Source organism: Quercus lobata, chromosome 11 (assembly GCF_001633185.2).
Source record: "Quercus lobata isolate SW786 chromosome 11, ValleyOak3.0 Primary Assembly, whole genome shotgun sequence".
Lineage (NCBI taxonomy): Eukaryota > Viridiplantae > Streptophyta > Magnoliopsida > Fagales > Fagaceae > Quercus > Quercus lobata.
In genome coordinates this window covers 7271518-7296672 of record NC_044914.1, presented here as the reverse complement: position 1 = coordinate 7296672, position 25155 = coordinate 7271518, and the positions used below count along the sequence as shown (strand labels likewise).

The 25155-nt window shown below is 34.2% G+C and overlaps 1 protein-coding gene across 2 annotated transcripts in view; it reads right to left on the bottom strand.

Moving 5' to 3' along the window:
* Window positions 1-8182, bottom strand: part of LOC115968528 — a 29245-nt gene extending 21063 nt beyond the window's left edge. The window contains exons 1-6 of one of the 2 annotated variants that reach the window (XR_004086755.1): window positions 8022-8182; window positions 7631-7885; window positions 6315-6374; window positions 6098-6190; window positions 4993-5221; window positions 3584-3690 (exon numbers count right to left, since the gene is read on the bottom strand). Coding sequence is in view for 1 of the 2 variants with exons in the window: in XM_031087940.1 (XP_030943800.1) it covers window positions 3584-3690; window positions 4993-5221; window positions 6098-6190; window positions 6315-6374; window positions 7631-7885; window positions 8022-8027 (750 nt within the window). In the remaining variant the exon portion in view is untranslated. The remainder of the gene's footprint in view (window positions 1-3583; window positions 3691-4992; window positions 5222-6097; window positions 6191-6314; window positions 6375-7630; window positions 7886-8021) is intronic. The other variant, XM_031087940.1, reaches the window with a different exon arrangement.
* Between the last annotated feature and the right edge of the window lie 16973 nt (window positions 8183-25155).

Below are 25155 nucleotides of genomic sequence, written 5' to 3'. Positions count from 1 at the left end.
GCTACTCAAAATATGGTTCCAATCTTACCAATTGTCAAGGCTTAATTGTCTTTCTTCTCTCCTGTGGCTAACTCTATATTACAATAACACCACCATCGTTGGTTTTCTTCATAAGTTCATGAGTATTAACAATAGATACTCCTTGATTTTAAAAATGCTTTGGATCATTCCTTGAGTTTCAAAACAAACCCATTCTAATGTTGTGGTCTTACAATTCATCTTTTCCAACCTATCAACTTTTAGTATGATCTGATCTAATTATTGTTACGTAGAATTCTCTTTGCATGTACACTAATTCAATTTGGGGCACTCAAGAGATTTGCAATTTAGTTTCTTCTGTAAACTATGGTGCCAGAAGATAAGGAGTAACATGAATGGAGAGAGCCCCAGGACTGGATTCCAGCCATGTTGGAGTATAATCAAAGAGGACACTGTGTGAGTGTTTCAAGTTTTTCATGAACAAGGTACGTTTGAAAAAAGCCTCAATTCTACTTGTATTGCTCTCACTCCTAAAAAACCTAAGCCAGTGAATGCGAAGGACTTCTAAACTGATTGCCAAAATATTAGCTAATAGGTTGAGGTTGGTAGTAGAACATATCCTACTGAAGTGCATTTGTTAAAGGCAAACAAAATTTAGATTCATTCTTATTGTCAATGAATGCCTAGAGAGTAGACTAAAACGAGGAGTTCCAGGATTATAATGAAAATAGGATTTGGAGAGAGCTTATGATCACATTAATTAGACTTTTCTTATTTACATGCTAAAAATATTTGGTTTAAGTAAAAAATGGAAGTAATGGATTTCATATTGTATCTATGATTCGCTTCTAAATTTTGGTTCATAGTAGCCCCAATGTTTCTCAATAGCTTGAGCTATTGAGTAAAATGATGGTTAAAGAAGTTGAAGGGGTTAATTTTTAGTTTTATGGTTTTTTTATATGTGATAATTTGTTGACAATCTTACATTTTCTCTTTCTGGAAAATCTGATGATATTTGTGGAACTAGCCTGGATCGACTTTGGTATTTGAGATATGCGTTCCATTGGTTTGAAGCTATACCGAGATTGATTTTTTTTTTTTTTTTGATAAGTAATAAGTTTTATTGATATCAAAAAGGAACACCCTAGTATACAGGGAGTGTACAAGGGGTCAAGAAATTAAATACAAAAATTGCAAGAGTCTAGGATATCAATAAAAGAAGGGAATGATTGTTTTTGCAAAGCAAACAACCAATCCACTAAGTTACATATATCTAGAAATTCCTCCAAACTAGAAAAATGAGTGACTTTATTAAAAAGAGAGGGAAAAAAAAAATTCAAATCACATCCCAAGTACACAGGAAGTTTACTATGAAAAAAAAAACCAACAACTTAACAGAAAGTGCACAAATCTAAAAACTCTACAAATGAAGAAGAAGACAGGTCACTCAAGCTCAACATCCACTCAAACAAAGTACATGGAAAAAGAGTTCTTCTCAGTTCAAGAGTGGAAAGTTCCTTCCCCTCAAAAGTGCGGCAGTTCCACTCTCGCCAAATCAACCACATTAGGCACAAAGGAGGATCTGAAGATTGGAAGAGACTTTATCTATCCAAGGCAGGTAGAAGTACTTTATTTGTACACTATCAAGGTCTTCAAAGGGTGAGAAAGACAAAATATAGGCCTGATAATCATATTCCTAAGATCTGTCAATGAGAAAATGATGGCCTGATAATCATATTCCCAATCTTGATCATGTCTCACAAAAGTGGATACCAATGAACCCCACTATTGTCATCTCCCATTTTTTAGAGCATTGCATGAAAAGATGCTTGCTTTTGGCTGCATCCAATTTTCTTCTATTTTAGATTTCATAGATCAGCTGAATTTTGCATGTATTTTTTAAGTGAACCTTCTTGTATGCAACTTTTATACTAAAGGTTTTCGTTCATTCTAATAAAATCTCAGTATTACTTATCAGGGGGAGGAAAGAAAGTCCTGATTCAACATAAACAGCCTACTTGAATAGAGCCTACCACTGTCCTACTTTTTTTCGATAGGTACCTACTATTATCCTACTTGTGACATTAAACAAACCCCACCACCCCCGCCCCCACCCCCCAAAGAATTTATGGAAAAGCTCAGCAAGTGCTGTTGCTCAAAAGTGTTTCCACTTTTTTATGACATCTAATTACATCAACAGACCTAAGAAGTTTTCACCACATATTTTAGTCAACTATTTTTTTTCCTTTAAAATAAACCAACATCCACTTGATCCTCTAAAATGATATTTGCCAAAAATATATTATATCGAGTTCTAGGAGTACCAAAATTTTAGCAAAAAAGTTTTATGTGCTCTAAAGCTTCATATCCCAGTTCAAAAGCTTCTAAAATTCCAGAACAACATTACCCAGTCCTTTAATCATGAGTTACCATTACTTTTGACACTCATCAATGTGTCTATGTTGTCTCAAGCTAGTGGACACACCATAAAACTTCAACATTTTCTCCACCAATCAAAATCTATTAATGGGAGCACAATAACAATGTTCCACCTTTTCCCCATAAGAATCAGTCCATGGTATTACAACTGGTTTTTCTCTATTCTCCCCAGTTCAAGCCATGGTATCCCCTCTTTCTGTTAATAATCCTAGGATTGTAAATCTGATTTTGTTGTGGACTCCACAAGCAGTTTCATGACTCATAGTTGTTCATTAATTGTGAAACTTAAGTTTTGTATGAGCACAATCTTTGATGATAATTGGTTATCCAAGAAGAACAATAGGCCAAACTTGCTCATTACCTGTGTATTCTCTTTCACCACCAAGTTAAAAGAAAATAAAAATTACGATTATACAAACATTAGTGATGAAGGACAAGGGGGAACTAAGCAAAATCAGATTAAGAATTTCTGGCTCAGATCTGGGCAGTGCTGGTATAGCTTCAATTTTGAGGAATTAGGGTTAGGGTTAGTGGGAAAAAGGTTGTAAAATAATAAGGATTATAGGGTTTCCAATGGAGGGAAGGAATAGTAGGATTTGAGGATGAAACAAAGGAGAAAAACCAAGATTTGAGTTGCTATTCTGGTACTGTGAACAGTAACTGTGTGAACGGTGATGGGGCTTTTGAGGGTTTTTAGGGCTATTAGATGAATGTGTGCTTTAGGGTTTTGAAGTTTTATATTTTAGGGTTTAAAAGGTGAATTTACAAATGGTAAAATAAAAAATAAAACATTAAATAAAAAGATAAACTTCCAGGCATCACACCTAGACTTCCTAAGCATCACACCTCGGAGAAGGTTGCATGTTGCATCACACAAACCTCTAACAAGCTTCATAGCTTCTCTAAAAATCTGAAAAACTTAATATCAATAGAAAACATTACATCCCTTTAGATAGAAGACTAATACTTGTTCCTAGTAGAACTTGGATTTCTTAAGAAATTACAAATTTACAAAATTGCCCCTGACGTTTAAAAAGAAAAATAAAACAAAATAAAATTTGCTTCTCACTGCCTGCATCAATTAGCCTCTAGTAAATGCAAAGAACAAGAAGAAAGTAGCATTCTCTAGGTAGACATTTATGGAAGGAATCAAAATAGGACAAACCTGATCAAGTATGCCAAATACAATTTCGTACAATCTGGACAAAATATCAGAGTTGCTTGAAGTAGCATATGTAAGAGCCTTTAAAGCTTGCAATCTCCGTGCATGAACTTCAAAAATGATGGATGAAAAACGTCAAATCATTATATATAACCACTTTAAATAGGAGTCAAATTCCCAATCTCAAATATAACAACCACTTAATTAGTAAGGAAGGACATTTTAAAAAGAAAATGCAATCACTTTCTTCCCTCTTGGATGATATTTTCAATTTTGCAAACTAAAATAACGTTACAACTTTTGATAAGAAAAATAACATTACACCTATGTTACCATTTTCTCAAACCAACCAAGCCTCTATATCGTTTGAATTAGGCTGGCTCCTATAACCACCTTAAATTGAAGCCATATTTCCATTTTTATAAGTGACAAGCAGTTTATTTGTAACAATGCCATGGCCAAAAAGCTCTAGCTCAAATGGCACCTCCTCCACTTATAAAAGTAAGGTGGAAGGTGAAGTTGTAAGTTCAAGGCCACTGGTTGCATGTGCAACTTACCAATCAAAAAATTGTAAGAAAGGACAAGTTAAAGAGAAAATGAAACCATTTTCTTTGGGCACCAGTTTCCATCTTGCAATGGAAAACAAAATTATACCTATGTTACCATGAGTCTATCACATACTTGAGATAAATTTAAGTAGTCATTTGGTTCAAGGTAATCTTTTAGGATTCTCGGAACCTGGGCACTCTCATAGTTGGTTGCAAATAGCTTAAGGAAATCCAAATGCCTATGGGCATCTAAATTCCTACTAATCCTCACCTTTTGGGGAATGTGGATTCCCTTTTAAAAAGATCAATATCCACATTCCCATGGTTAGGGAAAGTTCTACTTTCTTCAAACTGACAATTATACCACCAAATTAATAACCTTTAACTAACCAGAATATAAATTTTCTCATCAAGTGTTCATGCTATGTATTCAACCCTTTTTTTTTAATTCAATTGTTAAAATAAATGGGGGAGGGGGGGATGTACCGTGGGGGCAAAAATCAAGAACTAAAATTACAATGATCAAGTAAAACAGGAATGAGAACAAGTAAAATGCGATAGAGCCACACTCCAAACAAGGAGAGTATGGCAGAAAAAAGATTTAATCTCTAGCAAGGACCGTTCACATCTCTAGAAATATATATATATATATATATTATGGTTATATTCACCATTATTTATTGTTATCTCCTATTTGGAATTAATTGTGCCTCAAAGAACAATATTATGCAGTAATTTTTCTCTAATTAAAACTATGCTGGTACTATGCACTCAAACAATCATAAAAGAAAGATAGAATGGTCAAAGCAAGCAGAAGCTCAAAAGAAATTTCACATGAAAAGTTAAACAAAGAAATGACTTTACATTCAACATCAGCATTTGAGGCTTCTGCTGTAAGCTGTTCTACTATTCGGGGTACAACATCAGCTCTAGTCACCCCCCCAACAGCATCAATGTCAGCCAGAGCATCCCAATTTGGAGTAGGAATCCCACCACCTGTGCTTAAACCTTGCGCTCCTGTATCTGATAAAATTCTGGCCAAGTAATAGTAGACATACCGTAGAACACTCCTATCTTCACACTGCTGATTGAGCTGCAGAAAGAAAAAAGAGGGAGATTGAAAGAGAGAAAACATATATCATCAACACAGTAACCAAGATTGTTTCACTCCATGACAGGTAAACATGTCAATGCAAAATGTTAAAGTTGTCATAGTATAAATTCAATAATAAGTAATACAATCAGCATAGCATACACAATTTTTCCACTTTCCAAATCAAGTCGCACCAATAATTCATACGTGATATCTAACCATAAAGGAATTAAAATGACAGGCAGAAAAGATATCCCTTTTCTTGTTAACCACAAAACCTTCTTTTGTTTATTCTGTTTGCTGCTCCTAGAAATTTTAATTCTCAATATTCAGATTCTGATCAACCAATTCTTTGTGAAGTAAAATATTTATCAGAAGTAATGAAGAGAGCTACCATGCACACATGGAGTATACAAAGAGATTCCTCCCCCCCCCCCCCTACATATATGTTAAGGCAGGGGAAAAAAAAAAGATGACTTCCTCTCATTTCCATATAGTCATTAGCGTCCAAAGCTATCACATTAAAAAATCACCAAACCAAATGTTCTGAAAAAATATTAATGAATTTTCAAACAAAAGGTTTTACTATACTCTATTCTATAAATGCCATAAAGATCCCAACACTGCACCATGAGCAGGTCAAAGTCCTCAACTATCTCATACCCAGAAAGTTCAAACTTTCCAAAGCACATAAAACAGTATTTCATTGTAGATCATATCTTTAAATCATGCAACACCAAACAGAACAGGCCATTACAGAAACAGTTTTACTTTTAAATAATAATTATAAAAATAAAAATAAATAAATAAACCCTAATTCTTGCTAAACAGGGAATTACATCTAAAATGAGAGAACAATAATAAGAGGCATCATACCATGAGTAGAGATGGCGCCAACGAAGGGTCAACAGAATTGTACACAGCAAGTTTGGGAAACACATGATGCAGCAACTGCTTCTGAGAACTTTTCTATACACAAGCAATGACAATTAAGAAAGAAAACAATAAACAAATAAGGAATGGAATTTTCCAATCAATATAATAAACAAAAAACAGTTTAGCGAATCACAAGGAGGGCGAGGCTGATGCTTACTTGATCAGACGTAGCAGCCAGTTCATGAATACTCCTAGCAAGTTGCGAATATGAAACAGGCTGTAAACACAAAGCAAGTTGCATTTAAGCACCAATACAGCAAACCATACAATCCAACCAAAAAACTAATTTACCAACAAGAGATTTGTCTTGTCTCTAATTACACGCACGCTCAACTCTGCCTATGTCTATGCTTATTGTCATTTATTTTGTCAATAAACAGTCCAAAGCCCCAAAAAAGGAGAAGGGTTGTTGCAGTAGGTTGATGGCCAGCATAAAATTTAGTTACTCTATTATGAATGGATCTACTCAAGTGTTTCCACAAAAGACCCACCAAACAGAGCCTAAAACACATGAGTAGATCTTTATTTAAAAATTAAATTAAATTTAGGAACAGAGAGAGAAAGAGCAACTCCACATTCTTAAAACGTATTTCAATTTTCTCACAGTTTCTTTTTTTTTCTTCTCCAATAAGTAACAATTTCAGAGAGAAATCTGAATAGATCTTTTTTTTTAAAATAAATAAACTTTAGGAACAGAGAGAAACAGAAAAATTCTACTCTTTTAAAGATAAAATCGGAATTGTCTTACGTTTTGCAACATTTTCTCAGTAATCAAACAGAGTGCGAGAGATAGAATTCGACAAAAACTAAATATCATCTCGAATTTTCTCACAGTTTCTGAGCTACCAAACACAGAATGAGATTCTAGAGAGAGAAAGCAACTCCACATTTTTAATTCAAATTTCGATTTTTCACAATTTCAAAGAGAAATCCAAATTGTCTTAAGATTCGTAAACATTTTCTCAGCAATCAAACAGAAAAGAGAGATAGAATTGGACATAGAACTAAATATCATTTCCAATTTTCTCACAGTATCTCAACTAGAGAAAACTGAAACATTTTCTATCTTCTAAAAAAACCTGAATAGATCTTCTAAAAAAAATAAAAACAAAATTTAGGAACAGAGGGAGAGAGAGAGAGAGAGAGAGAGGGAAACTTCACACATTAAAAGATAAAATCTGAATTTCCTAAGTTTCGCAACATTTTCTCAGTAATCAAACAGAAAGAGAGCGATAGAATTGGACAAGAACTAAATATCATTTCGAGTTTTCTCACAGTTTCTCAACTACCAAACAGAGAGTGAGATAGAGAAAGCAATTTCGAAGAGAAATCCAAATTGTCTTAAGATTCGCAAACATTTCCTCCGTAATCGAACAGAAAGAGAAATAGACAGAATCGGACATATAAACTAAACGTCATTTCCAATTCTCTCACACTTTCTCAACCACCAAACAGAAACCGTGAAAGAGTTACCTTCTTTTTCTGATGCTTCTGAGGCATGATATTGGTACGGACTGGATGGAGAGCAGCCTTAGCGGCCGAAACGGTGTCGCTATGGATCTGCATCAGCGCCGATCGCTTCGACCTCTTCTCCCCGGGCGGCTTTCCCAGCGCCGTCGGAGCCTGAGTCGCCGCCGTCGAAGACGGTGCTGACGTCGCCGACGCCGGAGCCGGAGCCGGAGTCGGGTCCGCCGTTATCAGATCCATCAGAGTCGTACCCGAAGAGTCCTGTAGCACCACAACAACAACTCGTATGTGAGTTTCGATTCGAAACTTGGTTTTTTTTTTTTTAATTTATTTATAAATAAATAAAAGACATGTCGAAATCAAGCAGTGGAGGTGGATCTGAGGGGATTGTAATTACAGCCATTGTGTGCGGAAGCTTGTGAGCTGTAATTGGAAGAAAGAGAAAGACGACTCTTCTTCTACTCGGTTACTATGACCATATCATCGTCATATTATTATTCTATGTTCGTCTCTATGTTGAGCAAAGAACCATGACTATCTCCTCTTAACGACCCTTTTTTTAATATTTTTTTTTTTTTTTCTAATAAATATTCTTTTTGCTACCTCAAATTTGAGTTACTATTTATTTTAAGCATTCCATTTTTGTTAGATTTTATTAGTGCTAAAAAGAGAGGTGTATGGTTTTTATCATTTACTGGGTTCTGAACACGCGCTCTCTTCTATATTTTTTGAGTAAAGATTTAATATTTTACGATGATTATAAATTGGAATTACTATATTTTTGGGTAAAGGTTTATTTTTTTGTGTTTCTTTTATACAATTTGATACTTTTCCAAATTGTATAGTTTGTGTTCTAAATTCAGTCTGTGTTCTATTGCAATAGTAATCAAAGAAAAGTACATATTGTAATCAAAGAAAAGCAATGAGGGCTTTAAGCCTTTAACCCACAAACGTATATTAAAAATAAATAAAAAAGATAATCATAAGAAAATAAAGAAATGAAGAAGACTCAAAGTCCAAATAATTAGAAAGCTATTGATTTCTTTATAAAAAAACAAAATAGAAAAGAGCAATGTACATTAACATACCTGTTGAACTGGAACAATTAGAACTGCACTTTTGTTTTGTAAGTAAAGTTTTTTCTTTTTTGGATTTTGAATTTAGAAAAGATGATGATGATAGTGTAGAGAAAAAGGACATAGAACTGAGAGGAATTGAGGAAGAAATAAACTGAAGAAGTTGAGTAGTCCTATTTTGTAGGTAGTGTTTTACATGGGAGTTAGAAATTATTTTTAGCATGTTATCCTTAAGTTTTATATCTACTTTTTAGTTTTTTTTTTTTCTTCAAAATCAAAACAAAGAGATTTGAGGGAAAATAAAAATAAAAACCAAACATGAGATGAGATTAAGGAGCATGGGAAATCGAGTATTAAAAAAAAAAAAAGTCAAGTCTTTTTTTATGCAAAAAAAAAAAAAGAGAGAAAAGAAAAGTGAAAACGTGGAATAATGCTTAGCTTGAAAACATGAGTCTTGGAACTTCCTCAGGCACCTACATGCTAGAGCAACGATACCGTGAGGGATTTTAATGAGATATTACACTCCACTGAGAAGCAAGGCCGTCTGCCTAAGCCATTGGCTCCAATGCTCGCTTTTAAGGAAACCCTTCTTCAGTGTGGCCTTGAGGACTAGGGATTTCAAGGACACACCTTCGCATGGCGAAACGACCATCTAGGGGACACTTTTGTGCAAGAAAGGTTAGATAGAGCTTGTGCCACCACACCGTGGCAGGTGATGTTTCCGAAGGAACAAATCTTCCACTTGCAGGTATCGTACTCGAACCATGACCCGATACTCTTGAATACACAGTTGGTTACCCCGCAATATCAAGCTCAGAAAAATCAACTTCACAAGTTCGAAGAGAGATGGGTAGCACACCTAGATTGTGAAAATGTTATAAGAGAAGCTTGAAGCCGAAACCCGCTAAATGGCGGTCCAATGTTCAAACTATTTGAGAAGATAAAACATTGCCACCATAATCTGGTTGCATGGAGTCGTAGAACGTTCGGCAACACAAAATCCAGGATTGAAGAGAAACAGAATGAATTGAAGGAGCTTATCAACCTAGGGTATGCAACAAACTTGGAACAGATCCATAAGGTGAGGGATGATGTCAATGACTTAATGCACCAAGAAGAAGTGTTTTGGCGGCAACAATCAAAAGCTATATGGCTTCCAGCGAGAGACAAGAATACTAAATTTTTCCACAAAAGAGCCAGTCAAAGAAGAAGGAAAAACTAGATTGACAAAATAATGGATGAGGGGGGCGTGTGGAGAATTGAAGCGGCGAATATAGCGGCTGTGGTAGAAAGATATTTTACAACTCTCTTCTCTACTTCCCACCCAAACACTATATATGAGGTGGTAGAGTTAGTGGATGCAGTAGTCACAGAGGAAATGGACCAAAATTTGCTTCAACCCTTCATGGGTGAGGAAGTACGTAAAGCACTCTACCAAATGCTTCCTTCGAAATCGCCTAGCCCAGCCCAGATGGTATGTCTCATTTCTTTTTTCAAAAGTTCTGGCACATTGTAGTCACTGAAGCAGTCTTATCTGTATTGTACTCAGGACACTTTCTAAGCAAAATGAACTTTACTCATATTTTACTTATACCAAAAAAGAAAAAACCCCAATCCATGTCAGACTATCGTCCCATAAGCTTGAGCAACGTGATTAGTAGGTTAGTCTCAAAGGTTTTGCCCAATAGAGTTAAAACTATCCTACCATATACTATATCCAATGCTTAGAGTGCTTTTGTCTCGAATAGACTTATTATTGATGATACTTTTGTAGCCTATGAGATGTTGCACAGGTTGAGAAATAGAAGGCAAGGCAAGATTGGACATATGGCAGTGAAGTTTGTCATCAGTAAAGTATACAATCGCATGGAATGGGAGTTCCTACGTAAGATAATGTTGAAAATAGGCTTCGATGAAAGATGGGTTCACTTAGCTATGCAATGTGTCTCAACAACAAGCTACTTGGTGCTACTAAATGGAGAACCACAGGGCCTCATCTCACCCTCAAAAGGAATAAAGCAAGGCGATCCTTTGTCACCCTACCCTTTTCTATTTTGTGTGGAAGGTTTATCATCCCTACTCCGCAAGGCAGTAGAAACTCAACAAGTTAAAAGGCTAATGTCATGCCATGATGGAGTCAATATTTCTCATCTCCTATTCGCTGATGATAGCTTGCTGTTTTGCCAAGCCATCCCTACGGAGTGTGACTGACTACTGCATATCTTGAGTTGTTATGAGCTAGCCTCAGGTCAGGCCATCAATAGACAAAAACCAGCCATATTTATCAGCCTCAATACCAGACCGGACCTGAGAGAAGAAATCAGCCACATGTTCAATGCCCAGGTTGTCTCTAACTTTGAGAAATATCTTGGATTGCCGATGGTAGGGGGGAAATAAGATAAATACATTCAAGGAACTACGAGAACGGATCATCAAAAGTGTCACAGGGTAGAAAGAGAAGCATATATTGAAAGCGGGTAGAGAAATCTTGATCAAAACGGTAGCACAGGCGATACTCACTTACTGAATAAGCCAGTTTAAACTACCCAAGGTGCTTTGTGATGATATAAACTCTATCCTAGCCAAATATTGGTGGGGACAATCAAGTAATGAGAAAAAAGTTCACTGGATAAGGTGGAGTAAACTATGTGAGCCAAAGGCAAAGGGTGGAGTGGGCTTCCGAGATATTACTGCCTTTAACCTGGCAACACTTGCAAAACAGGCATGGCGCTTGATTCATCACCATCACTCTCTGATGTACAGGGTTTACAAAGCATGTTACTTCCCTACATGCTCTTTCTTGGAGGCCAACCTGGAATAACCCATCTTACGTATGGAGAAGCTTGCTACAGGCCAAAGATGTCATACTAGAAGGATTGGTGTGGAAGATTGGAGACAGTACCACTGTGTAAATTGAGAATCATCGTTGGCTGCCAAGAACCCCATGCTTTCGAAGGGTGGGAGCTAGACCACTTTTGGCGAAGGAGTTTATGGATGAAGGTACAAAGCAATGGGACCATGATAAGATTGCCCAATGGTTTGAGCCACTCACATACAGGGATATTTTATGTATCCCCTTAAACAACATGCATGCAAAGGACACCTTGACATGGAATGAAAATAGAGGTAGGTCTTTCTCCATTAAAACGGTGTACAAGGTGGCGATGAGACTTCAACACCCATCATTAGGAGACCACTCCCTAGCGAGGCAGGACGAAAGAGTGTGGAGATCTATCTGAGCTCTCAATACCCCACCAAAGGTTCGAAATTTTCTATGGATAGCTTATGCAAATATTCTCCCAACCCGATCCAATCTGCAGAGGCGCAAGGTGAAGGTGGATGCTCACTACGCAATATGCTGACATCATGAGGAAACAGTCAGCCATATACTCTGGGAATGTTCGTTTGCGACAAATGTGTAGGCACTATATCGAGGAAAGGTACAGAAATGCCATGCATAGATCCTAGATTTTTTCTTGCTAGTACGAAATCTTGTGGCAAAACTGACAAAGAAAAAATTGGAGAGTTGGGCCATTACAACGTAGGCAATATGGAATGCAAGAAACAAGTTTTATTATTTTGGGGACACTCAGGTACACCCCGAGGCTATCTTGCGTGGGGCAATGTCTTTTCTTAATGAGTACCAGAAGCTAGAGGTAGACCAAAGGACTTAGTAGCTGATGTTTTTAGTTTTTTTCATGTTGATGTCATTGTTGAATGTCTTGTCCATGGGTTCAGACTAGCTAATTCAACACAGCTAGCCTATGGAACCCTCCCCCCCCCCCCCACCCCTTTACTTACACTTGTATAGATCTATTTATTTGAATAAAATGATTCTACCTTTCTCAGTCAAAAAAAAAAAAAAAATCAGTTAAACGTGGGAGTTAAACATTACCTATTTTTTGGGCTATCCATGGGTCAGGTTTGTGGCCAACCCGAACTCGACCCGACCTTATCAGGTAGGGAATATTTAGACCAGCAACCGACCCAAATAACGTTTCAGATTAACTGGGTCGGGTCATATCGGTTTTCAGGTGAGAATCGATCGGTTTCGAGTTTTTCGATATCGTCGGATTTTGGCGGAAATCTAGCCGGATCTGGTCAAATCTGGCTGAATCTAACGAGATTTGGCCGATAACTCGTCAGATCTATGGAAATATGGCTAAGATTTGGCCGAGTAACAGTCGGGCTTACCGGAGTTTGGCCAAGTTTGAGTAGATCTAGGCTAGCTTCGCCAGATTTAAGCATATCTGAGTGAGGATTTGAGTAGATCTGAGTAAAGGAAGGCCAAACGTGGCCGGATCAGAGCTGAGAAGTGCCAGATCGTCGCCAGATTTCGGCCTTCTTTGAGGTTTTGTCAGGCGGGTCGAGTAGCTCGGGTTTTTAAGGATGAAACCTGCCACTCGACTCGCCGCAGTCGGGTTCTGAAGGTTGGGACTCGTCACCGACCCGTCGGAGGTGTCAATCTGGTCGTGACGGGTCGGTTCTGGTCGGGTTGGTCGGTTCCGGCAGGTTCTCGATTTTACTGGACAGCCCTACCTATTTTGTAGGCAAGGTTACATGTGGGAGTTAAAAATGTATTTTTATTATGTTATCCTCAAGTTTTATCTCTACTTAAATTTAGGTTGTAAGGGTATTTTGGAACAAAAAAAAATGTCCAGCCCAAATAGGGAAGCCCCTTAAATAGTAGTATAGATATAGGTAAAGTGTAATTTGGAAAATGATAATCCTCTTTGTTTAAAATTAATCATTTCATTGTTCAAATTATGTATAACAAAATCTAAAAGTGTATCTAGTACCACTTCATTTAAAATTTTAAATAATGTGGTACTATAGCGATAGTCAGATCTAGGAATTGAGTTCTTAATGGTGAAATTGACATTATTTTGTTGCTTACCCTGTTACCCATCAAGTCATTACTAAGGGTGTCCACAAGTCGGGTCGAGTTAGGTTTGGGCTCATCCTATACTTGACCTGATCCCATTAGGTTGCTGAAAACGAGACCCACCATCAACTGGAGAGCAGCAACAAATTGAATCGATTTGATTTTGTTGGACAATACTTGTGCAAAGTCATCCCTACTCCAACCAAATCTATCCAAAATCCTCAATTTCAGAATTCACAACATCTAAGTTCCTAAATCCTAACATCCTATGACAAATCTAAAATACCCTCAAAATCATGGCATCCCTCTCCCAAAAATTAATAAAGGAGGTTGTTCCTTTGGCATGAAGTCAAGTAAAATACACAAATTATAAGATGTATTTTGGTTCTTATTAATAATGGTTTTCCTTTTGAGTTATTGAATATTGACATTGATTATTGGTAATTTTATGTGGTATATATATAAACAGTATGCCAAAATAGGCCGGTACTGAAATAGTTCCAATTGACAAACCAAAACAAGGTCCGAAAAATGGTATTCTTAGTATCATTAACAACAAAACATTATGCATTAAAAAAATTTCCCAATAAACCATTTGCTAACCAAGAAATTACCATATGATTTCACTAGATTAAACTAAGTTGAAAATCTAATTATGGGAGATTATCCACATTAAACCTCTTTCATTGGTGTCAACTGTTCAATGTTCATCATATTTGTCAAAAAATGATTATAAAAATCTCATACATGTCAATACATGAAGATGAATATTTGGCATATGATGTTAGAGTAGGCTTGATATGCATCACCAAGGTTGTACCACATGTTATCTTCATGCTTGCAAAATGTTAGTCTTGATAGGTTGCCTTAAGTCACCACTACAACAAAGTTCTTGCAATGAGATAGGTTAGCATAAAATCATATTTTGCAAAGACAAATTTGGCATGATAATTCTAAAGATGGTAGGCAACTGAACAAAGTTTTTCTCAAAACTACTTTAGGGAGAAACCCTTTAAACTCCTCATATATCTTTATATTGAGTGTGAATTTTGAAAATTTAACTATTGGATTGCATGTTCTTATTGTATCCTTCATGCTTGAAACTTTTCAGGAAAATCAAAAATCAATTGCTCTGTCATTAAACAAATATTAAAATTTCACGTTTTTGTGTTCTAAAATTGTGTATAAAAAATAAGTTTATGATCGAATAGTAAATAACATCCGATTTGAACGAAATTTGATATGCATGTTAAAAACATAAGGAACATGAAATTTAACGGTTAGAATTTCAAAATTCAAACAAAAGAAGAGATATATAAGAAGTTTCAATGGTTTCTCTCCAAATTAGTTTGGAGAGAAATTTTGTTCGTAGGCGACCTAATTTGGAGAGAAATTTTGTTCGTAGGCGACCTAAGCTAGTTCGTAATAGGTTTACTCTATTAAAGTGTAATTTTCCTTATATGTAGTGAACTTATTATTGAGGAAATAAATGGCTATTTCCCTTCATTTTTCCTCAACTAGTTGTTTGTGTATCAATCTCATGTATTTTTCTGTAATGTTGAGGTGTGGGAACAAAATTTCATAGGGTTAGTGAAACCAACACTAGTGGGTTAAGGATATACAATTTGAATTTTTTTTTTTCGAATGCCTTTTGGCAATTCACATCCTATTCAAATTTGGTATTCCTTTTTCAAGAGTTTGAAAATGGACTCATACATTGAGAAGAGTTTTGCAATGAATCAAGCAACACAATTGACCTATCCTTGGAAGTTACAAACTTCATATTTTATGGTGAGAATGGACATATCATTGATAGTATATATTTTGGCAAGATCCATCTCTCTTTTCTTTTTATTTTTTCCCTTCTTATTAGTTGCCCTAAAAACATATTTATTTTGATTTATATGCAACTTAAATTTCCTTAGTGCTAGAAGAGTTTCCAAAGGTCAACAATGTATAATCTACATATAGTTCTATTTATTTGTGAATTATGCCACAAAATAACGAAAAATATGTTGCTCATATGTTTTTCAGCCTGAGAGACACAACATAGTTCGTTATGCATTATGCCTAATGCGTGATTAACACAACGTTATTTAGGTAAGGAAACCAAAAGTAAAGATAAAAAATTGAAAGGAAATAAGTCGATTTAGGAAATCATGAATGATATAAATTTTTTAAGAACACTTTTTTGAATACTAAGCTCTAAAAGCTCACTTTTAATAAAAGAAAAATTTTAGATACAATACCTTATATCTTATATCTTAGGTTCCCTCGTTAAAATTAAGTCGCTTCGCTATTTAAGAAAATTAGTGAACGGTGTTAAAACACCTTCTATTTTCTTGTCATAAAACTTATGTCCTCTTTCTTTGATACGTTGAACCCAACAAGTTTTCTCTTTCAGTCCCTCCCCTCTCCTTGCTAGTAAAGAAGCGTTCATGGTCTCTTGTCTCTTGAACACAAATCAAGCACTAGGTTACATTTAATTGCCGATCTTGTTGCTTTCTCATTGTAGATTTCCTTTCAAGTCTTTTTTTTTTTCACCAAATTTGTCAATAAATAAAACCTTAATTCGATTGGTAAGATGGTTTTTTTTTAAGCAAAAAACGAGTCAAAGTGATAGACATTCTCTTAAAACTTAATCTCTATGAGTAATGTTGATTGGAGAGGTTTTAACATGTGGAGATTTGTTATCTACAAAGGTTGGTTTGTTTCTTAATAAAATTCTTTGAACAAATCCTAGAAAATAAAGAGAAACATTGAAAGACAGATGCAGTGATGGTATTCTGATTCCAGAGACAAGTTGTCAAATTTAATTTCTTTACATCTAAAGTTTAATTTTCTGGGCAGTGATAAAATTTTAGATATATATGGAAATTCATCGTGTGTGCACCAATTGCCAACAAATAGATGAAAAATATGACAAAAAGAGGTTATGGGATTTCTCATGGAGGAAGTAGGATGTATTTTAACACTGTCTACTGATTTTGTTAAATAACCTCGTGGCTTAAGTTTAAGAAGTGAACTTAAAGTACAGGATATAAGATACCATATCTAAATTTTGTCAATTAATAATAAAAAAGGAGACTATTTATAAACCATAACCCACAAGCCTACCTTTCATAAATTTGTTAGGAACCCGGTGGTTCCTAATGGAGATTGATGGGAATTATAGGAAAATGAATGAGGATTGTAAGGAAATTGACTTAATTCAAGGTAGTCACCCTCCATAGAGAAACAGAAAGATTAAAAGAGAGAGAGAGATGCACTAATGCACTAAAAAATTGATTTATTCTTTCATTGATATATAATGTTGAATTACAATTATGTATTTATAAGAGACTAGTTCTAATCTCATTGGCCCACATGGCTCAAGATAATTGACTAGTTAATTCAACATGTGCTTTATGAATTAAACCATGAGTTAAATGAGCTACATATGCTCAAATCCTAACTAACTCATCCTAATCTCAACTAACTAACTAACTAAAGGGATTACAACAATTATTACAACAATTATTTCATATTCCTAACATTTCCCTTCCCTTGAAAACACCTTGCCCACAAAGTGTTGTTATTGAGTGACACCTTCATGAGAGGAAATCGACCACTAATCCAATACGCCAAAGCATCTTGTCCGTCGAACTCATCAAATATTTCCAAGCATTTAAACACAACCCAAAATAGAGTAGCATAATCTGAAAAGCTAGTAATCTTAATACCAGCACTCATTGAAAATCTACATCGTGTCTTAGTGTTGTCCTCCACATTAAACAATGAGTTGTAGCAACAACCAATGTGAACGATAGCACTAATTGTACATGTAGATTCACAGTAATAATATTGCCGCGTTGACTCTGTAAAAGTTTCATTACATTGCCACTTTTGCTTTCCTTGTGTTGATAATGTTGTGAATAATATTGTTTCTAAAGACAATTCTTGATGCCCTTCCACGTGTTCCAGCCTAAGGAAATCAAGACTTCCATCATTAGCAAGATACATTCCATTACATGGAAAATCAATGCTAGCATTAGAACCTTGGGCGCTTCACACTGTTGCCACCAAGAACTTGAACGTGTCCTTGTGCATTTAGGATACCGTATGTCATTATAAGGACTTCAAAAGGAGAGTCATAGGTGGCGGTTTTCCAAATTCTAGCCAAGAGCTCTTCTTGGCACATTAACTTGGGCTTGCCACAAAGAAGTGGCCACGTATGAGAAAAATTCTCAAACCAAGAAGGAAATGTGATTTCTTCTACACTTTCAAATAGTAATTCAGAGATGGAATTCCATCTGATTGGAACCAATGGACTATCAAGTTTCCTGCCTTGGAGATTGCCCCTTAAGAGAGAGACTTGATCACCATAGCCCAGTCCAAGATCAGCCTTAGCCCCACTTAATAGCATCAAGTCCCATTTCTTTAAGAGACTAGGATAATCCTTCAAAACTACTTCTCCGATGAAACCAACCTGCATTAAGACATGTTCATCAATGTGCTCAACTTCAAGACCAGTAAACCGTGAACCAATTGACACCTCTTCACTAGCATACTTTTGCAATATAGACTTGTTGATGGAGATGCATGTGACCTCGGCAAGAAAGCTTGGGTTAATCTCAACAAGTTGATTTTTCTCTAACTCTTCTTTGGTCTCTGTCATTTGTACTCCAGCTTCCATTGCACCAAGAAGTTGAAACTCTTCTTCGAACCTGTTTTCAAGATCCTCTTGCATTCTTGAAAGCTCTTCATTCATGGCCTTGTTAGATTTAGCCAAAGCCTTGAATTTCTTTGAAATAGCCTCGTGAGATTCCATCAAGGCCTTAACCTTCTCTAAAACTTCATTCACCATTTTCAAGATTTCTTGTCGATTATATTCACCCGTCTCAAGATTAACGACTCTGATACCACTTGTTAGGAACCCAGTGGTTCCTAATGGAGATTGATGGGAATTATAGGAAAATGGATGAGGATTGTAGGGAAATTGACTTAATTCGAGGTAGTCACCTTCCATAGAGAAGTAGACAAATTAAAAAAGAGAGAGAGAGAAATGTACTAATGCACTAAGAAATTGGTTTATTCTTCCATTCATATCTAATGTTGAATTACAATTATATATTTATAGGATACTAACCCTAATCTCATTGGCCCACATGGCTCAAGATAATTGGCTAGTTAATTCAACATGTGCTTTATGAATTAAACCATGTGTTAAATGAGCTATATGTGCTCAAATCCTAACTAACTCATCCTAATCTCAACTAACTAACTAACTAAAGGGATTACAACAATTATTACAACAATTATTTTATATTCCTAACAAAATTTGATTGAGTATTTGTTATCACCTTCTTTAATTTTATGGATAACTTCCAAATCTATTATGTGCAACTTTAGTCATATAAGAAGGCATTAAAATTTGAAGGGCAAACGGTGCAATATGATATTGATACCTAATCTTGTCATTTCTTATATGACCATAGGAATACTATAAGAATCTTTCAGTAAATTGACCAATTTATTTTTCATGCATTCAGAGACCAAAATACATCTTAACGTCCTTCTTTGTGTAGTTTTAGACTTTTAGTTAAGATCAATTGTGATCGTTTATTTATTCAATAATTGTATTAGATTCTTTTTCACTTTTTCCAACATTTCAAGATTGACTTTTGGCAATTTTAGTTGGATCTAGTTAATATATGCCCGGAGGGTATACATTAATTATCCATTTCATGATTTTTTTTTTTTTTTTTTATGGAAAATTTAAAAAATATATATTAAAAAAAAGTTAGTTATTTTTTCAAATTTTTCTTAATTTTTTTCCTAAAATGGTTTACTAATGTATGTCCTAAGGTCATATGTTAGTATAACCCATTCTAGTTTGTGATGCACAGCTTGATAAAGATTCAAATGTAAGCTCAAAAATTTTAAAATAATTAAAACTGAATTATTAAATAAATAGTAATAATAAATTATCAAATAAGTAAATAATTTTAATAAAAAATTACTTTAAGTTCTAATTGTTTAGAGTTTAAACTTTATTAGTGCTCATCTATTTTTATATTTTAAAATTCTCTTTGGGCTTTATATTAATTTCTTAATATGAAATATGAAATGAATTTGATTATTCCTATAGGGACACATTTTGCAGCTCAAGTCCAAAATGTATAAGATCTTGACTCAATGAGCCCGGTACAATAAATTTGTAGAGAGTGGGTCGAAGAACTAGGCCCTAATAAATTTGACAACAGCTAGTATGGATTTAAAAGATGATTAAGCAAGAACAAAGAAAATAGAGCTGAATGAATTCATTGTTTGAGGAGGTATTTTGTCATACAAATCAATAACAGTTGGGTACAAGTATAATTTTGATTGCTACAATATTCTTTCTCTATTTTTCCAATCCCTTCCTCATGGGGGGTCTCTTACATTATATAACTCCTTTTGGACTATCTTGATATTATACTTGTTGATCATCTGAGCCCTTATTTGAGTATCTGTCCCATCAGACACCCTCTTTGGCTTTCTATGAGTTGTGGTAGTAAAGACAACACTATTCAGAGGTCTTCTCCACATAAATGCAGCCAGAAAAGTAGCTGTAGTGCATTCAATGCAGTGGTAGCGGTTTTTCCTAAGATATTTTGAATTCCCTTCCTTCTTGTATGTTCATGATGCACGTTTCTATCACTGGAGTTTCATGGAAGGTCACTCTAATCATTGGAAGACATATTTGAGCTGCACTTATCGTATTCGAGGAGATATTCCTCCTCATATAATCTTCCTATTTGCATCTTACTCATTAAATCCTGAACCTGAACTATTCTTTACCATTCATTCCTCCTTGGACCACCCACGCTCTCGGACAAGGCCTAAGGCCTAATATATAATTTGGGCCCTTAATCCTACAATTCCTATTTGGGTTATATTTAATCTATGCCCTAGTCAACACAAACAATAATAAACAAAATAGTTGCTCAATACTGATTTTTTTTCCTGGTCATAGTCTAATTGAAAAATTCAACACACTCACAAATTAAATACAATAACCAAAACCAAAAATCAAAACATACACAAAAAGTTCAAAATTTGAGAATTTAAAAAATTAAATAAAAATTTACATAAGCGAACCAAGGACTTAAATGAGTGTCCATTATTTTGCTTCTTTATAGTAAACTTCCTTTGGCATAATATCATACATGTAAATTCATAAGCCAAAAACAAGAAATAATATGAATTTATTAGATTAAAACATAAGTGTAAGTTGCATTTTGGAAAGGAAAAAAAAAATACAACAATGTGGGGTGTATTGTGTGAGATTTAATTATATGGATGGTTTATTGGTTAAGATGGATTTATCAAAAAACCCTAGCTGGATATATATAAGTTCTGAAATTTTTGGTAATGAACTTTTAGTTGGAGTAGAATTTAAATTCTAAAACTTAGATGATAAAATTTTATCTAAATTAAATTATTGTTAAATTTTATCCCTTAGTCAAGAGTTTTGTAGCTTAATATTTAAATAAAATATTAGTTTAATAAGATGCAACTCGAGGAAAAAAAACAAAAATAAAAGTGTGGGTTGTGTGGGATTTATATTTAGAAAATTTTATAATAGAGTTTTAGTTTGAATGGAATTTAAATTTGTTTTAAATCATGCAATTTGAGGAAAAAAACAAAAACGTGGGTTGTGTGGGATTTAAGTTTAAAAGTTTTTGATAATAAACTTTTAGTTTGAATAAAATTTAAATTTGTTTTAAATTATTGTTAAATATTAGAGCAAATTACAACTTACCCACTGTGGTTTGATTAAAATTTAAGCTGTTTATCTGTGGTTTAAAGTTTGACACTTTACCCACCTAAGGTTTGACCAAAATTTAAGTTGTCTACCAGCGACTTGAAATCTCATGATACAAGTGGTTTGCTGGATTTTTTTATTTTTTATTTTATTTGATATTGTATTTGTATGTTTATTGTGTTTTTGGAGAAGAGTGACATAAAAGTGGAATAAAGTTATATATTTAGCCCTATTTTTAATAGAGTTGGGTTAAGGAAATCTAATTGAGCTAACTTTAGGTAGGTAAAGTGTCAAATTTCAAATCACATGTAGGCAACTTAAATTTCAGCCAAATCATAGATAGGTAAGTTGTAGTTTCAACCAAAACATGAGTTGTTTTTTTTAGAAAGAAAATGTGGGTTATTGTGTGAGATTTAAGTTTAGAAATTTTTTTTATAATAGACTTTTAGTTTGAATATAATTTAAATTTGTTTTAAATTATTGTTAAATCATGCAACTTGAGGAAAAAAAAAAAACAAAAACATGGGTTATGTGGGATTTAAGTTTAAGAAATTTTTGATTATAAACTTTTAGTCTTAGTTTGAATATAATTTAAATTTGTTTTAAATTATTGTTAAATATTATCCCTTAGTCAAAACATGGGTTGTTATGTGGGATTTAAGTTTATAAATTGTTTATAATAGACTTTGAGTTTGAATAGAATTTAAATTTGTTGAAATTTAATAATAAAGTTCTACCTAAATTAAATAGTTGTTAAATATTATCCCGTAATTGAGAAAATATATCCTAACAACCACAACTTCTAAGCTCAACTTTTATAATATAGTATATGATATAATGTATGCCTTAAGGTCATATATTAGTATAACCCATTCTAGTTTGCCAAAATGATGGGCTAGTGAGTCATCTTCAAAATTGGTATGAGTGTTTGAAACATCTAATTATTGATATATTGATAAAGAAAACAATGAAAGGAGATTTTTAGAAAATTACCTCAAAATATGCAAATATCTTTACATATTTGTTATGTAAATATTTCATCTTTGCCCATTATTCATTACAGACAATTGAGCATCATAGACACCGTAAACTAAGCACTTTTTATTGCACTGTCAATTAGGGATATGTAAGATTTCATATTTCTAGTTGTTGAGGCTTTCACTAGATCAAGAAAGGTGGATAACTAGCGTAGGCTTCTTTGAATTCTCCAGGTTAACATATAACATTTATTCAAATAGTGGAATAAAGTTGTCCAAATACTCGATGACCCATTTATTTGATTCTTGATATATATTTTCAGTTGGTATTAGGAATCTTTCTTCAATGTCAAGTTTCCAATCTCACATTTTTCTTTTGCTTCCAAGGAAGATATGAACTTTTGATTGTAGTTCCATGGGAGATTGAAACTCTCCCTTGTTTATCACATGGGAACGTTATGAATATAAATTTTCTGTACCATTTTTTGTGTTCCACTTTATGTTCCACAAATTACAACTTGTTGTGTATTTATTTAACTTTCCTTATAAAATAGCCAAAGTTTGAAATGGAAAAAAATAAAATAAATAAACACATGACAAGTTGTAATTGGTGAAACATAAAGTGAAACACACAAAGTAGTACATAGGATTTATATTCGAACGTTATAGCTTCTAACCACAATAAATGATTACAAAAGTTCAATTTGTTAAGCCTCTTCATGGTGTGGAAATTAGTTATGGAGGTCTTCGATTGTCCTATCTTTTCTCTACTAATGATCATATTTATAAATAATTGACTTCTATACTTAAAAGAGGAGTTAAAGTCTCAAAAAAAGAAAAGAAAAGAAAAAGGCGTTAAAGAGGAGTTATGAGGTAGAGTCCAGAACTTGAGAGAGAGAGAGAGAGAGAGAGAGAGAGAGAGAGAGAGAGAGAGAGAGAGGGAGAGCATAATAAGAGCCAAAGGGACCCTGTTTGTGTGAGATTATACAAAAGGGAGAAGGCGTGAAAGAAAAAGAAAGGTGTGAGAGAGGGGAACAATTGTTTCCGTCATGTTTGGTCAAATCATGTGAGTCCCACGATTTTCAATATATTTATAATAATACCACCCAACATTGAAAAATTAAAAACTAATTAGGACAGATGAGTTCTCAAAATATAATGTTTAAACACCCTAAATTTAGAACTGTGACTTAAACACTTTTACTCAAACACACTTTTTTTTTTCAACCACAGTTTTTAGTGTTTAAACACTAACAACTATTGTTTACAATTTGCTACCAAACAAACCCTTAATAGGTGCAATGTTGTTGTTGTTGTTTTTTTTTTTTTCGTTGAAAGGGGGTTGGTGCAATGTTTTACATCTAGTTTGAGATGATAGGTTAATAATAGACAAAGTATACAAGTGTAGTTTGATAAATGTTTTCAACAACCAACATCTTTTAAATTGTCACCCTACAATGTGTGCCCCATTCAATGCTTGTGCTTACAATCTTATTGAATAAGGTGCAAATTAATGGGAAAAAAATTTCAGTAATTGATTGTGTTTTTGCATCATAAAGCATCACTTATTAAGTATATTCCTTTGGGCTAGTCTCAACAGTGTGAATTTTTTTTTTTTTTTTTTGAAGAGCTATTAGGAAATATGTTTTCATAGTGCAATGAGCTTATTGTTTATGTAATTGACTGAAAGATGTCAATAGGTGGAGGGGAAATGTTCTACAATGGTTTTGGGCTTTCATGTGGAAAATTGTGCATGTTATTCTTCCTATCGATTAAGGATTGTTTGTAATGAAAATCATTTCTTTCAACAATTGTCCAATTTGTAAAGATGATGAGGAAACTATTACTCATTTTTCTACTGTATTACTCTTTTTTGCTTATGCCATGTGGACTATTTCTTTCTTTGTAGATCCTGACTGCTAGTGGCTGTTAATTGGATTTTTGTTTTTTATTCTTTTAGACTGTGTTGTGAAACTGGGATGAATTTGAAATTGTTAACTTTAAATTCTTGATGTGGCTGTTATGGTTAAATCTCAGTGACATTAATAATGGACATAGGCGTTTCGTTTATAGGTTGTTGCCTATTATCAAAAGGGTTGGGCTTGTGTCCAATGGACAAGCTAGGATATAGACACCTGTTCGCATTTCAACGTGTCTAATGGAATTAGCCACTGGATACAAACCTTAGCTTTATCAAAAAGTATTGAAGTTGGCAACAAGATTTCTATTTATGCATGTTAACCGAATTCATTCCGTAGATGGAAGGCCCCAATACTGGTTGGCTCCAGTTGGTAACACTAAAGGTAAATTTTGATGCAAAAGTTCTTGCTAGGTTTAACAATAGAGACTTCGGTATTCTACTCCAAAATTGTAATGGAACAGTTCTTTTAGTTAAAAGTGAGGTTTGTCTAAGTTTAATGAAGAATGGTGCAATGAAAACAATGGCATTGTTTAAAGCATATGTTTTTGCAAAAGCATTGGGCTTGAGAAATGTGATTTTTAGGGTGATTGTAAATTTATAAGGGAGCCTTTTGATGTTCAATAACACAATTTGTTCTCAGTGGGTCATATTATTGCTGATATCAGTCAAATTGATATGGAATTTGATAACATTCATTTTCAAGGGGGGGTGTAAATCTTGTAATCAGACAACTTGCATTTTGGCTTTAGACCCGAAATCTTTTTTGTAAAGGAGTATATATTATATAATTAGAATATGAATGAAGTATTATGTTATTATTGAAATTTCAATGAAAAGTTATTTAAACTTCATTTTGTTACCTTGAGATCCCCACATTTGGATA